Below are 17138 nucleotides of genomic sequence, written 5' to 3'. Positions count from 1 at the left end.
GTTCGCAGAGGGTCAATACTAGCATTGTCCTCTTATACCACATGTGGAAGCTCAGAGATAGGACTAAACAAACCAAAAAGGTCAAATTACACGTCAGATATTCAGTGACGGATTGTATTGATATGATCCATATGATTGGGAATTCCTCTATAGAAGTAGCAACAGCCCACATGTAATTTTAAGAGTGGGATTGTCCAGGGTATAAGCGTGTGCCTCCAGTCTTCTCTGGTTTATCTCTTCTGCTTCCAGCTTAGGAGGGATTACACGTCTAATTCTAATTTCTTATCTACTCAGGCCATCAAAAATGTGAGGCCTGGTTTTTCTCAGGATTGTTTTTTTTTTAAACTTGTAATCGGAGAGACAGCTGGAGCTGTGGCACTTTATCAGCATCAGGACCAGGCTATCAGCCACACCAGGCCTGTGTGAGACGCCACATGTGGTAAAACGCATGTCTGTGAATGGGTGCATGTGTGTGTGTGTGTGTGTGTGTGTGTGTGTGTGTGTGTGTGTGTGTGTGTGTGTGTGCAGAAGATAGTGGCTGGATGTGGAGACAGAGGCTCTCTTTCAAGAGATTTTCTTCCACCCATCAATTATATCACAGCCCACTGCCTAGGGAGAGAGACAGAGAGAGAGAGACAGAGAGAGAGAGAGAGAGATAGAGAGAGAGAGCGAAAGAGAGAGAGAGAGAGAGAGACAGAGAGAGAGAGAGAGAGAGAGATTTTCCGCAGACTAAAGCGAGCCAGGAGGTGACCTTCTCATTTAGATGGACAGCAGCAGGTAATGAACATTGACGGAAACACATAAGCCATGTGACCCCGAACTGCCTGGTCCTAAAGATACCATCTTCCTGTCCTTTCTTCCCTCTTTCCTTCCTCTCATCCCCCACTTCTCCCGCTGCATTCCTGACATGCCTTAGGGAGACAGAGGGGGCCTCCAGGACAGACAAACAAAGACACAAAACACACACAACACACTCACAAAGGCACTGGCTGCAGCCATTGTCTGTGTGCACTGAGGAAAAGGTCTTGGTGCTTGCATACCAAAAGAGAGCAGCAATCCCCATTTCTCAAACACACATTTGCCCTCAATTTAGTTTGAGGCAGTGACACAAGAGCTAAGTGTCTGCACTGAAACTGTGGCTGCTGTAAACAATTTTCTCCCGCTCCTCCCAACACATTTTTAAAGCTACACCCTCTTGGACCCACAGACCGACAATAAACCATAAAACTCTGGCTGGGACTGCGATTTAAAGTGTGATGTCATGAGACTGCCAGTGAATCATACCAGCCTTTAGTGCTGGAGCTGCTGGAGCTGCTGGTGTGCCATGAAAGGCCTGCAGCAGCTCTCTGCAGAATGTCAATGCAACACTGACCTCTTCTGGTAGAAAAACCACATAGCCACAGCCACCGATTCTTTTAAATTAGATTTAACAGATACAAGACTGAAAGGTCAGCAGCAACACATATTTGCTGTAGTAATTATCTGTTCAAAGTCATTAAATAACAACAGTTACTGCTTGCACTGTTGAATCAGTGTACATATGTAGCCCAGAGTTCCACGGTGGTCAGGTTAATAGCTGGACTACATAGCTTAGCTCTTAGCCGACTAATCCCTCTTCCTTACTCCAGCTAACCCAATGTTTCCAGGGTCCATATGACACATACAAATATTGGATTACAGATGCCCACCAGAGCATGGGAAAACTCTGTGTGAGATGATAACCTTTGACACACACACACACAAGCAGAAAAACCCACAAGAATATAAAGAAACAACGAAATCCTTAGACACTTACCGAGGTGTAGTTGGTCTTGCCCATGTTGTGGTTCTGGTTGTGGTTGAGGTTCTGGTTCTCCTGCTCTCTGCACTGCAGCCCAGCCAGGTGTCTCTCCAGGGCTGCCCAGTCCATGGTGGGCAGTGGCTCCTCCTCTACATCCTCCTCCTCTTTGTATCCCCCCATCCGTCCCCCAGTCCCTCCACTGCCTCCTCCGCCTCCACCACCACCACCACCACCAGCACCCCCGCCAGTGCTGCGGCTCCCCCTGCCTTGACTGGAGCTTCGGTGGCGGGGCTTGGGAGTCCCTGTGCCCTCATGTGGTGTACCGGAGGAATGGAGCTTGTGGCTCCTGGGCAAAATCAGATTGCCGTTCTGTTTCAGTTCCTCAGGGACGGCTGCATCTGAGGTGGCAGTGTGTCCGCCAGTGGCCGGAAGGGGTGGGACGGTCTTCACATCCTGGAATTCTTCAGCGAGGCTGCGACTGTTCACCGCCTTCCTATAGCCTTCGCCAAGGCCGTCAACCCCCACAAGGCCTCCTCCGCCTTCCTCTTGACCAGGAGGCTGTGGAGAGGTGTAGTCTTCTCCATACTCGCTCTCCCACTCCTCTATCACCTTCTTCTTATACTCTTGGTAGTCCTCGTCCTCCTCATAGTTCTCTAAGGTGACCAGGTCTAGAGAGGGAGAGGATTTGTAGTCCTCCAAAGTGGCCAGGTCAAGACAAGGGGAGCAAGGTGTAACCTTGCTGGAGTTGGACTCTGAGCTGGAGCGACTGGAGGCATCGCTCCCCAGGTCCATGCCATCCTCCCGGTAATCCTGCAACGACAAAGGAACAGAGAAAAAGAGTGAAACAGAGGAAAGGCATGTGCAAAGAACAAGAGTTTAAATTAGAGAAGGAAAAGAGAGGAAAGGAGGAAAGAGACGAGGAAAATGATAAGAGAATTTATGTGGTGTTTTGAGACCAACTACAAAGCACTTCCTGTCCTGCAGGAACTTCCTCTCTGCACAGAATTTTGCAATCACGGTCTCTCTTGGACTTGTTGTCGTCTGCTCAATAACTGTACTGCTCCAAAGCTTCTCAGTCTTACTCGACTATGGTAACTGATCCTACATTCCTCTGGCGAACGTGTACATGTGTGTGTGTGTGTGTGTGGGCTTGTGCAATACCTGACACACACAGCGAACGCGGAGTCCGTGTGGCTGGATGTGTCAGAATGATATCCCACCACCCACTGCTACATCTGCAGCACCGCAGGAACAAAACATGGGTGTTGTGAGGGGTGAGAGCATGTGACACTGACATGTCCAATAGACACCAAACTGTGACACGGACAGATGAGTCCAGAGTTGTTGTCTAACCTTGACTGTGTTGCTCCCGCAGAGAGTCCCAATCACCAGCTCGCTGATTAGTTCACAGCTAATGAAAACGTCCACGTTGTTTACAACCCTCCACAAATCTCCACCTGACCTGAGCCTTCTCTTACAGAGTTATCAGTCTGTTCTCCACAGGAGCGCATTATCATAGTGCCTCACACCACTTTTAAAAGTTAATGAAAAGCAAAGGAGCTGCAAAATTTCTCTCAGGGCAAAGAGAAATTAACGACATATTCCTACGTGAGCCACATTCTGAGTTGTTCTGGAAAAGGAATTCATTATGCAGATTGCTAATTGCTGGTTAAGAGGACTTACAGTGGTTTTGCACCAGACTCAAGAGGGAGAAACTGCCATACTACAATATTATCCTAATTATAATAAGCTTTCCTGAAGGCTTTACTGTAAGGCCACTAAACCACACCTGTGCCGGCTGTTGACGTCAAAGCACAATGCAGAAAATATCTATGTTGGGTAAAGCACTGAGCAAAAGACTCAGCAACTTGGAGACTAGATACACAAATTGCTGATGCGGTGTAGAGACCTAAGCCACTCTATGATGAGGAGTTTGCATTTCTCCATAAAAAGTCTAACGGGGATAAAGATTGCGCGAGCTGCACAAATGGGGCCACAAAAAACATGTTTTGCCTTGGCAAGGTGTCGTTAGATAGAACTATTTCCAATGTTATTCGAACAGCCTCTGTAACATATTGAATTGCCACTGGGGTGTTGGGACCTCCAGGGTGTTCAGAGGCAGAGTTGAAAGTCAGTATTAATAACCCACCCAGGAATTAGACCAGTGCCAGGATGTTTGATTACTGTTCTGCTTGTTATCCCTCAGTCGAGACAGTAATAACATGCAGAATCCCATATTCTCTTCCTGGGCATCATTTCCAACAAGATGTGTTTTTTTTTAACATGAACAACTCCAGGAGCCCCAGTAGGTCTACAACTGAAAGGGGAGGACTTAAGGGCACACAACATTACCAGCCTACTTATGGCCTAATGCTCTGAAATCGCTTAGATCTAGTATTTTACAGGGAAACGGCCCCGCTCACGATTATGCACATTTGTGGTATTAAACATTATTATGGATCATACAATAGACCTGTATCAATGTATCAGTACAGCGGAGAAACAACCCTTACCGATGTGCTCATCAAACGCGCTGGATCACCACACGGTCACCAGTCCCCGTGGTGCGTGAACCAGCCTGTCATCTTGGCTTTGTCACCCCTTTATAAGTGCTTTTAAAACCCGGATTCAGGGAACCGGGTGGAGTTTTCCTCTCCAAGTATAGGACGAGCGCTGAATAGAAGCAGAGTATCAGAGCTTCGATCGCGTTTCAAATCTCGGTCACGAACCTTTTTTCTTCTTTAAGTGTTATCCCGATTTGTGCGGCATCAAAACAGCGCTTGGTTCCCAGATAGTATCGCGTCAATACATGACGGTCACATGAGTCCGATTAAAATAATGTAGGTCTAATCATTTAAAGTGTGTCTGTGTGTGTGTGTATGAGAGAGCGCGCGAGCGAGAGAGCGAGAGAGAGAGAGAGAGAGAGAGAGAGGGGAGCGGTAAAGCTGATCCGCTGTGGGATTAACCGAAGCGCAGGGAGACCGTACAGGCTGGATTTGGCCACGAAATACATGCAAATTGACAGCTGCACCGGTCCCCACCCCGCAGCCGGGCGGGTGTCTAGGGGGCGTTTCATTTATGTCACAGACTACTCCTCACAACTCTGCCCGTCGTTCTCTAGGTGGTGGCATCATCGCATATACGCCCAGTCTTTGCGTGCGTCGAGCGTGTACTCCAAGTGGCATTTGCTGCACGCATGACAGCTGCATGATATAAACTATCGTGCATTTTAAGGGTCGACATTTGACTGGAAATACACATTGTTATAATAATTTGGATAACACGCACGCGTTTCTTCAATTTGTCATTCATAGGCTACTCATATGATGTAATGTTCCCCAAAAGTCCCTGGAGGAGCGTGATATCCCCCCGGCAACAGCGGTGACAGAAACGCCTATATCCCACTATCGCACGGAGAATGACACCCGCTACAGCTGTGACCAGACTGCCTGCCCCCCCCCCCCGTTACGCTATTATCGGGCCAAGATTAAAGTCACCGGTTAAAAGCTACCCTACGAGCTAAAAGTAGCCTGGATGCAACATCAGCGCCATTTAAACGAGCCGATACTCACTGTCATCATCTTTGCAGCTTCCCCGTCGCGTCTCAAGACATTGTAAAGTGTGAATCCCAGCTGTTAGACAACGGTGGTGGTGTTCACTTGTTTCCCAGCAGCTTTATTTTAAGGGCGGGTGTTGGTGGGGCTGGCTTCGGTGGAGAAATGACAGAGAGCCGGTGGATCATTCAGTACAGTCATCGCTCTGAGTGTGTAGCCTGTCCACAGAGGAAGACAACCGGAGTCTTGGGTCCTGCCTGTCCTGATTGGACAAAATACCGCAGATGTCTTAAAATCCCAGCAGGTCAACGCCGCTTCTTTTCCTCCCCTCCCCGGCGCACGCAGAGAGATGCCCAGCCAGTCCAGACTGCACGCGCTCTCTCGCTCCCACCACGTCAACTGGAAAAATAAATCGGCTCTGAGTAAAGTGCGTCCCCGTATGTTGTGGGCACGTTTCAGCGCTTTTTCACACAACCAGGCGGCTTGTATCACTCAGTTACTACCTAAGAAGCGACACTTACAACTAAGCGCAAAAACAAGCACGCTGCTGCTCCCTGGCTGGCACAGGCTCTCTGTGTTTGTAGAGGCTCTCTCTCTATAATAAAGCCCGTCTCTCTGTCGCAGCACGCAGCTCTGAGGAGAAAGTGACGACAGAACACAACTAAAGCCCAACCTTCTGCACCCACTGACCTTGCAAAGAGAGGGAGTGAGAGAAAAACGATCTAGATGATTTAGTAAACATACTTACGGTGTTCTGAATTTAGAATGTTTCAAAATCAATTTTCTATCACATAAAAATGAAAGAACTTGAGAGATCCCTGTTGTTATATCCATTTTGCCTCACATATAAAAAAAAATGGCTCTACTTTTCATCAGTTTGGTACACCTGTATAATGTAATCCAATGCAACATTCCTGCGATAAATCCAGCCTTATTGTGATGGCTATAAAGCTCGGTTTGGGTGGAGATGGTGTCACTCATATGATGCTGTGGAGTCCCCACTGCAAGTGTTCACAAAGGCAGGTTACATTTAAAGGTAAGCACAATCTAGACTCAGTGTAATATTAAAAATACCACTTTTAATTGTACAAAATAAAAACGCTCTGCAGCACAAAGGGCACCTACACATCAAATATCACATATTGCTTGGAGACTTCCATTTTAGATTAACAGAGCTGCATAAGTCTCCAACATTGCAAGAGGAGCTCACAATCTATACACCATTAAAGGTTAACTTCAACACCACTGGCATTCTGCCTATATCTAGCCGATACTTTCTGGAGCTTTGTAATTGAGTTTGGCAGAATATCAAACCTCGCTAATTCAGCCCAGTACAACCACCACAAACTACAGCTTTGGAAAAAGACCATTATAAACCCATCTCGACATTATTAACATTATTAACTTCATAAAGAACGGATTAGTCTGCAGAAAATTCACGAGTTAATTAGGAGATTTGTTGCATTTTTGCATTGCTCTCGCTCGAAAAAAGAAACTGTAGTAAACATATGAGTTAACACACACACACACACACACACACACACACACGCACACACACACACACACACACACACACACACACACACACACACACACACACACACACACACACACACACACAGATGGCAGCTGCAGTGTCAGAGCTGAAGAGGGGTTAACACCAACATGCCATGATATCTTCATGTTGCATTCTGTTTCCTCTTACAACAGCTGGTAATTTACATATTTTAAAATGGAGATCAAGTTAAATGTTAGTGACAAACGAATCTCATCCACAGTAGGAGTAAAACATACTCCAAAGCATTTGTATAACAAGCACTAGTGGATCTGCATCTCTCGAGTGTTAAGCCAAACATTTGGAAATACAAAAGCGCCGCATTGTGCTTCAAGTGACAAGTGTTGGGAATCGTTCTCCGCTCTGCGCGGCCGGCCCGGCTCAGCCTAGTTTTGTAGTCGTTTGAGGGATGGGAGCCGTCTTCAGATATTGCGCGTTGATTGTATAAAAGCAGCACAAAGGACAAACCAGTCCATGTAATAACAGAGCCGTACTTCAAAGACCCCTGGCTGAGCCTCTCCCTACACTACAGTAGGGAGAGCACTAGTGGGGTTCTCCCCAAAGAGAAGACAGCAGGAGTCCAGCCTATTGCTGCTACTCTCAGCCCCCGTCGCCACTGCTTTCAACTCTCTTATCAGCCCTACCACTCCTCCCCTCTGCTTTTTCTCCCCAATTCCCCAAACATTAATCGGTCATAGTGAAGAAAAGTGAAGACTTGTACTGAATGCCTTTAAGGAGGATAAGCTACTTTGCTTTTTTTTTTATCTTGGAGAGAAAGGGAGGACTTTAAGTTCATATGCTCACCAGGCAATTAACTGATCATTAACTTGTCAACAGGAGGCCAACATTGTTTATGGCACTCTTGCACACACACACACACACACACACACACACACACACACACACACACACACACACACACACACACACACACACACACACACACACACACACACACACACACACACACACACACACACACAATGTGCTTTCTTTGAAGTTTGCATTTCCCGTCAGTGTCAACGCTAACTGAAAATATTTTTTGACGTGGCATCCTTCCTCGCAGTGAATTGTTCCATGAAATAACAAAAAGCAGCAACCAGCTCAAAGTCAGGAGCGCCTCATGAAGATGTCCAGGAAATGTTACAAATGTTACTCTGAAACCCACGTCTTATTGGCACCTGGCGGAAGAAGATGACTTTACTTTTGATTGAGAAGGCGGTCAAAGAAAGTTCACTGTGCACTACTTCAGGCAATCCCCCCCCCCCCCCCCCCAAAAAAAATCTACCGAGCGGCAGAGGTGCGGTGTCTGTCAAACTGCCATTCAATGGGATTTACCAATCACCGAGGGGCAGAAACATGTGGAAAAACAGCGAGGTGAAGATCCACAGTATCTGCAAAGGCTTTGCTCTATCTGTGTGCCTAACAGTCCATCCACAGCAGCTATCTGGCAGGAATCACTGAAGGCCCATTACTGACAGAGAGATAAGGCTGGAGAAAAGAATGGCCCTCCGATAATACCAAAAAGTCAGGGAACATCTTCCTCTGCTTATATCTGTCTCACACGTGTTCAAAAAAACTGGGAGCTCTTGACAGTTTGTGAGAAATTGAAACGGTCTCTGCCTTGTCAGGAACTCACCAACTCTAACGGAGAGACACCGAAAGTGACCTTGGAGGATTCCCCCTCTCACTTTTCCCTCTTCCTCTCTCTTTTCAGAGACCGAGGGGAAGAGCTCACCTTGAGACAAGACCGGGGCCGAACCAGACGACAGAAAATGAGGCGTCCCAAACACGACTATGGTACAAGACCAGACCTGCAGATGGGAAAATCTGGCCTGGTTATGAGAGACACGGAGCCACGAGAGGCCAGACAGTAGACTCAACACCCAGGTCTCTCAAGCATGTCGTGTCTTCTTCGGATAAAAAAAATACCCAATCCTGGCTGTCATGAAAGAAGTCTTTATACTTCACGCATACCTTTTAAAAGGTATCCCCTAAAAACACTTGTACCACTTAAACGGCTCCCTTGCGTCTGCACACACTCCTTACCATTTATTACCTAAAGCCAGGGAGAGTCCTATATGTACTAGGCTCTAAGAAAGAAGTGATGCCTACATGTAAAGGGAAATGGGAAACACTGCGGGTTTCTTTGTGTTTTATCTAGCTCAATCTTGTCAGTAAGATTTCTACAACAGACTAGAAAAGCTGGCAAAGTTTCCCTGACAATGTTGTACTCTCACATAAATACATCTTCTATAGTACTGCAGGGCTTAACTTGTTCTATAAAGCAGTCTCTCGCTCTCTCTTTATATATATATATATATGTATATATATTTATTTATACTATCAACAATTCTCATAAAACGTGTAAAATATTGATGTGACAGAACAGTGAGAAGTATGTTTTTGTGCCGTTAGGGACAGGATAGACTTTATAGGTGTATTACCTTTATACGAATAAAAGGAACTTCAACATTCAAAAATTCAATATTGCCATAAAACAGTCATTGTGAGCAGCATTACCCACAACGACCTAATACACCCAGAGATATTGTAATAAAAGGACATAAATCACAGTATAACTCTATTGTAACATATCGCCGACCCTACGTGGACGTACACCCTCTTCCCCCCATTTGCTGCAACATGCATACAAAGTGCCACACAAAGCAGTCTGCGCCTTGAGACCGCAGCAGCAGGAGGCAGACTGTTTGATGATGAATGGAGATGTCAGATGGCCACAATAGAGGATGGCTCCTTAACTGGCCGACTGACCTGTCGTTCTAAATAGAAACGGTCGCCAAACCATTAAGACGGGCCATCAATCTCCTTCTAAAACGAAATGATGATTTACTTCATTCCAATCAGTGACTGAGTGAAGAGGAGCGAAACAAAAGGGAGTGTATGCATTTGAATTTCTGGGTGATCTTCATTTCCAAGGCAACTGTATGCATGTGCGTGTGCAAACACTGGGGTCCGGTATGCATTAATGTGCTCTGATGCATAACGACCACCATGCACCTTTGTATTATGTTTTTGTAATTGTTTTTACACAATCTGCTGAACCCAAATGCTAGTATTGGATTGCACCACTAATACCTGGCTGTAATATATCGATCTTCCCTTCCACACTGTATATCAGCCAACACTTGCTAACGAAGTGTGAAATGAATTGTGAGAGCAACATCTTGTCCAATGTATATACAAGCAATCACAGCTATTAGTCCCATTTAAATGGGACGCACGTCTGCAGTATGGTGTCTGAAGTGTACAGCTTGTTGCCCAATGACGACAGACTCAGACTTACCAAATTTAATTAATTTTGCTCGGTTTATAGAGGCTAAATGTGGAAGACAGCATTTCACACATACAGCCAAGCATTCATCAAGAAGCCTCGATTCCAAACTAGCAATTACAGAAAAGACCAGAATATGTACATATGGCCATAACCATGAAGAAAGTGAGAGTGGGAAACAAACAGCGATAAATATGATGAAGGAGGAGGCAATTGTATTACTGAGGGGGAGGAGGGAGAGAATTACAGTGATGAAGAAGTCGTGGAAGATGAAAATGTTGCTAATGATAATGTTGACTGAATCACTACAGAAATCAGAGTGATTACGGCCACGCTCGTGCTGATGAAAATGATAGTTTCTGAGTCTACAGCTACGAGTCAGGGGATGATCATCACGAGCATAATTAATCAAAACCAATACAGCGCAAACACATATGAAAACATATAGCGGAGAAAATGAAAAAAGCAGAAGCCTTTTTTTTGTAACAGTTAGCAGCTGTGAAATCTTTAAGAAAAATGTTAAATCCAATCAAAGATCTTGACGCTTTAGGGACCAAAACTCCTGGGGGGGCGACTGGAACCAGCTAAACTGGAGAAAGTCAGCCAAGTTCTCAAAGAAGTTATAACCAGAGTGACTGCTGTGAAAGGAGATCTTAATCGCCTGCAAGGGTGCAGGGCCAAGACGTCCCATTTGGTTCACGGCACACTAATGCCAATTAGAGGGAAAGAAGGGTAGGTTTGTAATCTATTCAATTAGCCCTGCCAGGAGACATGTCCTTTGGGGTTTAGGGGAGATTCAGGCCCGGGACCGTGTGATGTTACTGCTCTGTATGAGCCACACTAGTCAGGGCTCTATAGTTGCTGCTTTACTCACAGCAGTTTGAAGCAGTCTGCGATGAAGGAGGTTGTTGTTATGTTACAACCAGACAGGTACAAGAAAGCTACGCGTGAAGACCATTTTCATGGATTACAAGGGAGAGACCTGAAGGTATATATGACGATCATGGTGAGATTTGTAACAGTTTTGTATTAATTTCAAACTTACATCTCTCACAGACTGGATGGATTTTAGGTCAGACTTCTGAACTACTCCTGAAGTTTCCCTACACCGTATTACTTCTGCAACACGGCAGAAAACATCCACGTTGGTTAAAGAGTCAGATATCGAGATGGAGACTCTGAGAGCGTGTCAGGTCCCTATCCCAAGTCTCTCTCTCTCTCTCTCTCTCTCTGCCTGGCACCCCTCCACGGACGTTTCTGTGCCCTGTCAGCATTACAGCCCGGCAGAGATATGCATCTACCCTGCCCTGTGCTCAGCTCCGCGCCGTGCAGTGCGCAGATGTCCACACAATTTACTGCCCACACCAAATTGGATCCCTTCTCTGGTGTTTTGAGCAGGCCTCGCACCTGCTGCTTTCCACCTTCTCTCAAACGACTAAACATCCAGTTGATTTAAGGAGCAAATGAAACCAGGAAAGCCCGAATAAGATAGAAAAAAGGGGTTGATGGTTGCTATGAAAAGAGGAGACTGTGTGAAAAGATTCCACCTCTTAAGTTGTTTGGAAAAAAAGGCATGCAAGTAGTCTCCAGGTTTCAGCACCAGCCCAGCATCAACACAGCCGCTGATGATCTACAGCTTGCACAGTTTGACCTCAGAGGCACCCATGTCGTCTGTCAGGTCTCCAGAGTGTTGCTGAGGTTAAGCAAAATCTGACATCTGATCAGCTGTGATGTGACTGAGTGACAACTCCATTTCCTCATGTTGTTTGTGTATGGATCATTACAGTAATTGGAGAAAACGACGTGTGTGTGTGTGTGTGCGCGCCTCTGTTTTCTGGTAATACATGTGTGCGCATGTGAACCCTGAGGGATCCTGGCAGGTGGTGGCACACTGTCTAGATCAATTATTGATCCCTCCTGGACTGCCAGGTGTGAGATACTACTGCATCACACTCCGACGGCGCCTCATAACTCATCATTGCAAAGATGGCAAGAGAGAGGGTCCAAGCAGCAACAGAATAACTGTGTCGTGCTGTGTGAATGACTCCAGCAGCAATCTTGTTGCTGTGTGTCATGAGATTGGAGAGCAGCTGAGTACATGGCAACCCTATCACCACACAGATCGTTGATGTGGGATGATCCTGCAAAATCCTTGATTACATTCAATGCCCATGCATCTTTAAACAACTTCCTGCAAGGGCAACTGCAATTTGGTTAGGCAACTAACATTACACATATTTATAAAGTACAGTATTCCCATTTTAGAGTTTCAAAGGTATTTTAAGTCAACCTGTTCTAATTCAAAACTCATCACATACTGACGCTTTATCAGACCCGTTGGCGTCACATTAACGCAGTGAGTATCGCAGCGCGCGGTCGCAGTAAACACGTGATTAACGTTGTGAATTCAAACAAAAACACTTCCTTAGGTTAACGCAAACACTAACGTACCACTAAACGACGCTAAGGTACCACTGGTATCCTGGTTGAAAGTCCTGTGTTTGGGGTGTGACAAAGCATCGGTATTTAGTATTTAATGCTGTGGGAATGAGATCGGGCAGTTAAAGTAGGTCATATTTTACCCTCTAATTGCATAAATTAAAGACATAATAAAAGATTGTCATATATTATCAAGAACTTTCTCTGCATTTCTGATAAATGTCTGTGAGTGTTAATCTTCAGAGTACAGTCTCTCAAACTAAGAGTTTCCTTATCTGACATGTATTTGGTTTGAGTCAGTTATATCTGGTATAATCATGAGCTGACTGGAACTGACCGATCTCTATATTCAATCATTAGGGTGTACAGCGCACAACCTGCAAACCTGTTTGTTTGCCACAGTAATTACAGAGAATATGTGCTTCCCATTACTGCATAGGTATGTTGCCTGACTTATTTGCTGTATATTTTATTGAGTAAATTGTTATTCGAACAATGTAATTCCTGAAATTATTCTTCAGTAATATTCCAGAGTTAGGTTAAATTTGTTTCCTATCTTTTCCATTTACATTAATTGTATTGTAGCTTCTCTAATATCAGAGTATATTTGCTTGGTGAGTATCAGTACTGTACTGCCCCCATCCTTTCAGCCAATAGCCTATCTAATTGTTTTCTCAGTTCCTAAAAAGCATGGTAATCTAATTAGCCCGAGCCTAATAGAGTGCACAAACTCATTCACTGTCCTCCTTTCTCTTTCTCCCTAAATGCAGAATTAAATATACAGTAATACACAATATAACTACTGGTTTTGCTGCTGGATAATATGTGCAAATATTCCTGTAATATTTAAATCCAAAAATCCTCCAGTGAGGAGGATGAGTTGTGTTGTATAACGCATAGTATGTCATTTCTGCCGCTCGATGTCTCTCAATCAAAACAATACAAAAAGACGGAATTTGATGATGCCATGAAGTCGCGTGGGATCATGGGAATTTTTTCAAAGTTTTCATTGTTAAACAACCACCATTGCCGATGACCATCTATCTGACGTGACTCTGGAATTTCACTAACAGGTAATGTATTCAAGTTTTAGTCACATTACATTTAGTCACCTTAAGTGAGTTCATGTTGTGTTATTTCACTTTAAGGAAATAGCCGCAAGTAACATTAGCTCTCTTCATCTTGGGGTTGCCACACCAATCCTGTTTAACCTCTCTTCTTGTCCCATAATGATTTAATTCACCTGTAAGTTTGCGCTTAACTTGGACAGCTTCGGCGCAGAACACGCAGCATCCGGCAATGAATAATCATACTCCATCACAACAATAGTAAACAATAGAGTGGCCTGCCGACTTAAAGAGTATATGATTGCCACGTTGCTTTTCATGTCAGTGTCTATTACTCAATATCTGTAACTGGATAAATTATGATCTTTGCAACAGTGGTGTTCACCAGGCTTTTAGATTTTAACAATCCTTTTCCTACAGGGGGTCATAGATCTTCAAAAAGAAACCATTGCAAAGTCAATGGGCTCTATCACAATTGCATATCAACCACACAGCATTTATCAGTTTCCCCCTTTTCTTGTCTCTCTAAGGTAACATTGGCAAGCACATTTAGTACGAATAATTCTGTAAGTCGTGAAAACCTAACTGACTCCTAATCAGTACTGCAGTATATTCACACTCCCCATTTCGAAGCAGATATAAGACACATTCAGAGATTAGCTAAATTATAAAGTAATTGAGGAGACAGTGGAGGAAATGAGATCAGATTATAGCAGTTTAAATCATAATAGCCTTCTTTTTGAAGTGGATTATATAATACAACAGTGATAATTAGAGCTAATCCATGACCACAGAGCATGGATAACGGGAGAATCAATGAATAGATTTCCAGAGTTTCTATGAAACAATGGTTTGGTTTCTGTAATTACATTCGTCATTTGTTAATAAAACCATTCTGCAGTGACCCACTGGCACTGGCCTCGTCATTGTACCTCTGCTATGTTAACCAATGGGCAGGTGGATTGGCAAGGCAGATGTTCAGAGAAATGCTTTGAATAAAATCCAGCAGAATTAAAATATTTGTGACTAAAATGATGCCAGAGTGGTGTGCAGGATTTGTTCTCCTAAAATAGGACTAATTCATCCAATGGCACGTGCAGAAAACCTCACCCTGGAGGTATGAACATTTTCTCGACTGAAAAGCAATAATGCACAAAAGGCAATCCAGCCTGAACTGTGGAGAGTGCCATAATGGTAAGCAGCCACTCCTGCAGAGATGCATGCTCTGTCAGAGGCAGTGCCAAAAGCCGGCAGGAACTGAAGAGCGAGGATGTTACCTCGGCCATTTTGGCACAGCGTAAACCCGGAGGGGACCTTATCACCTCCATCATGATGAGCACCCCCCCCCCCCTCAGAACTACTCATGGGCTCCCTTTCATTTGTCACATTTCTCCTTCATCAGAGCTTGTCAATGAAACACTTGCATGTCTTTTTCCACAGTCACTGGCCCTATTCTTCTCCCTTTCTAGTCTTTTGTATTCTACATTCACCGCCTCTCGTCATCTCTCTCCTCCAGGCTCTATGTGCCGTCTCTGATGCTCTATGCAGGCTTGGAGGGTGCTGGGAGTAAATAGGCATGAGGGCATCAAGCCCAGAGCTCCCTGGCAGAGACAAGGGGAGGGATCATCAGCCGAATATTGAGAAAACCACCCTGACAAAAGGAATGAGAGAGCAAACGGACCTTGCAATAGAGTGTGTTGAATCATTCAAAAGCTAAACAGTAGGGTAGCAAATCAATATAGTGTGAGAGGTGAAAAGTCTGCATGCACAATCTGTGTGCATGACTTTGCAACTTTGTGCTTCATTTAACACAATGCTAGCCAGCTCAGGAACCACTGCAAGTAATGTAAAAGAGTTTCCCATTTGCATCACTTAAATGTATGCTGATTGTTGTAATTTACGGACGAAGCATGTCACTGGGAGTTTATGAGAGAAACTTCTAGACTATGTCACTTGGAATGGGGGATTAAAGCTTAAAGTGTATGCTAATTTACATTTGAATGCATTGCTTGTTCTTCAGGTAATAACCTGAATTATGGTTTGCTGCTATTTGTGTTGGTAGGAGGGTGAGATAAGGTAGGAGGCACTGGTTGTGTTCGTTTTATGTAAACATGCTGCAATTTTAATGGACACTAACATCCTTAGCAGGCCCCCCTGTGAGGAACGAAGGGGAGGGAGGATGTGGAAGGCTTTCAGACCACTTTGCTCCTTTCAATCTGTCAATTTTGCCCTGCTTTCCCCATCCTCCCTCTCTCCACATCTTCCCATCTTCTTTCAACTAAGGTCTACTCATGCATGTTATCACTAAGCTGGCAGCGGCGGGAGGCTACAGAGGAATTCTCAAGGCCCGAAATGCTCCCCCATTGCAATCCAACCCTCCACCACTCCATCTCTATTTTCACTGCCATTGCTCCAAAGCTGTCCTCCACTCTCACTACTGTCACCATTATACCAATGTACTAACTAATGAGTTCCTCCTCTGCCCTCCTCTCCTCTGCATAGCGAAAGGCTGGCTGTGTCCCGTTAGCTGGAGAAAATTCTCTGATAAGCAGAGCGGACATCAAACAGGTGTGAAAGGTTTGCATGTCTCCCACCAGTCTCCCAGCGGAACCAAAACGCTGCCTCTAAATCCACAATCCTGCACCCTCACCTGCTGCCAGCACTCCATTATACACCCCTGCAGTTACTGTGGCACTCTGTGGCCATATCCCTGATATGTGTGCCAGTCACCTGGTACTTCTGCATTGACGATGACAACCCTGCACTGCCGTTCAACCGCGAGGCCCCTCGGACAAGAATCACGGCTCGGTATGAGTGGACATGCCATCAGAATTAATTTAATTGAGTGAGCATAAACAAACAAGCCGCTGTGCGTACGCAAATGCACAGAGAGGCTGATACATTTGTGCATGAGAAGGAGGGACACGTCTTGCTTTCCATTCTGGTAGCCTGCGCTGAGAGATTGTGTCCAAGTTTGTTCATATACACTCAACACAATAAGTGCAAAAGGTTTTCGGAGAGTGGAATATAAATCTGAGCATGTGGTAACGATTTAAACTGTTTTAAAGCAGCTGTAATAATCACGTGAAGTGCGTTCCCACTCGTCTTTTTATGGGCAAATTGAAAATGCAGGTAAAAACAGACGAAATTTGAGGGTGAGAAAATGATTTTTACACTTTGCTGAGGTGGAAAAGTTGGTATATTGTTTAAAGTAAAACTGGACCAGCATGCAGCGGAAACAGGCTAATCAAGACAAATAATTCTCGAGTACATAGTACATGAATTAAACTGAAGCTTCAGCTCCACTGGAAAGATGCAATATTGCAGCTGATGAAAACATCAGATCTGTGTGGAAAGTCCTTTGAAATTTGCACTAAATTTGAATTAAAAATAGCAAATGGCACATGTGGAACATGGCTTACCAAGCAAGAAGAAAGCAGATGAGCTT

General features: G+C 44.7%; 1 protein-coding gene across 3 annotated transcripts in view; it reads right to left on the bottom strand.

Moving 5' to 3' along the window:
* schip1 (schwannomin interacting protein 1) overlaps positions 1-17138 on the bottom strand; it is a gene marked incomplete at its 5' end in the record, with an annotated part of 188696 nt that overhangs the window by 32785 nt on the left and 138773 nt on the right. The window contains 2 exons of one of the 3 annotated variants that reach the window (XM_079165862.1): positions 1796-2590; positions 5353-5883. In XM_079165862.1, coding sequence (XP_079021988.1) covers positions 1796-2590; positions 5353-5361 — 804 coding nt within the window. Of the gene's footprint in view, positions 1-1795; positions 2591-4293; positions 4343-5352; positions 5884-17138 lie in introns of those variants that run through there. The other 2 variants (XM_079165861.1, XM_079165860.1) reach the window with 2 other exon arrangements.

The sequence above is a fragment of the Pholis gunnellus genome (genome assembly GCF_910591455.1).
Source record: "Pholis gunnellus genome assembly, chromosome: 9".
Lineage (NCBI taxonomy): Eukaryota > Metazoa > Chordata > Actinopteri > Perciformes > Pholidae > Pholis > Pholis gunnellus.
Note: the sequence above shows the minus strand (reverse complement) of the source record. Positions and strands in the feature narration are given on the sequence as shown.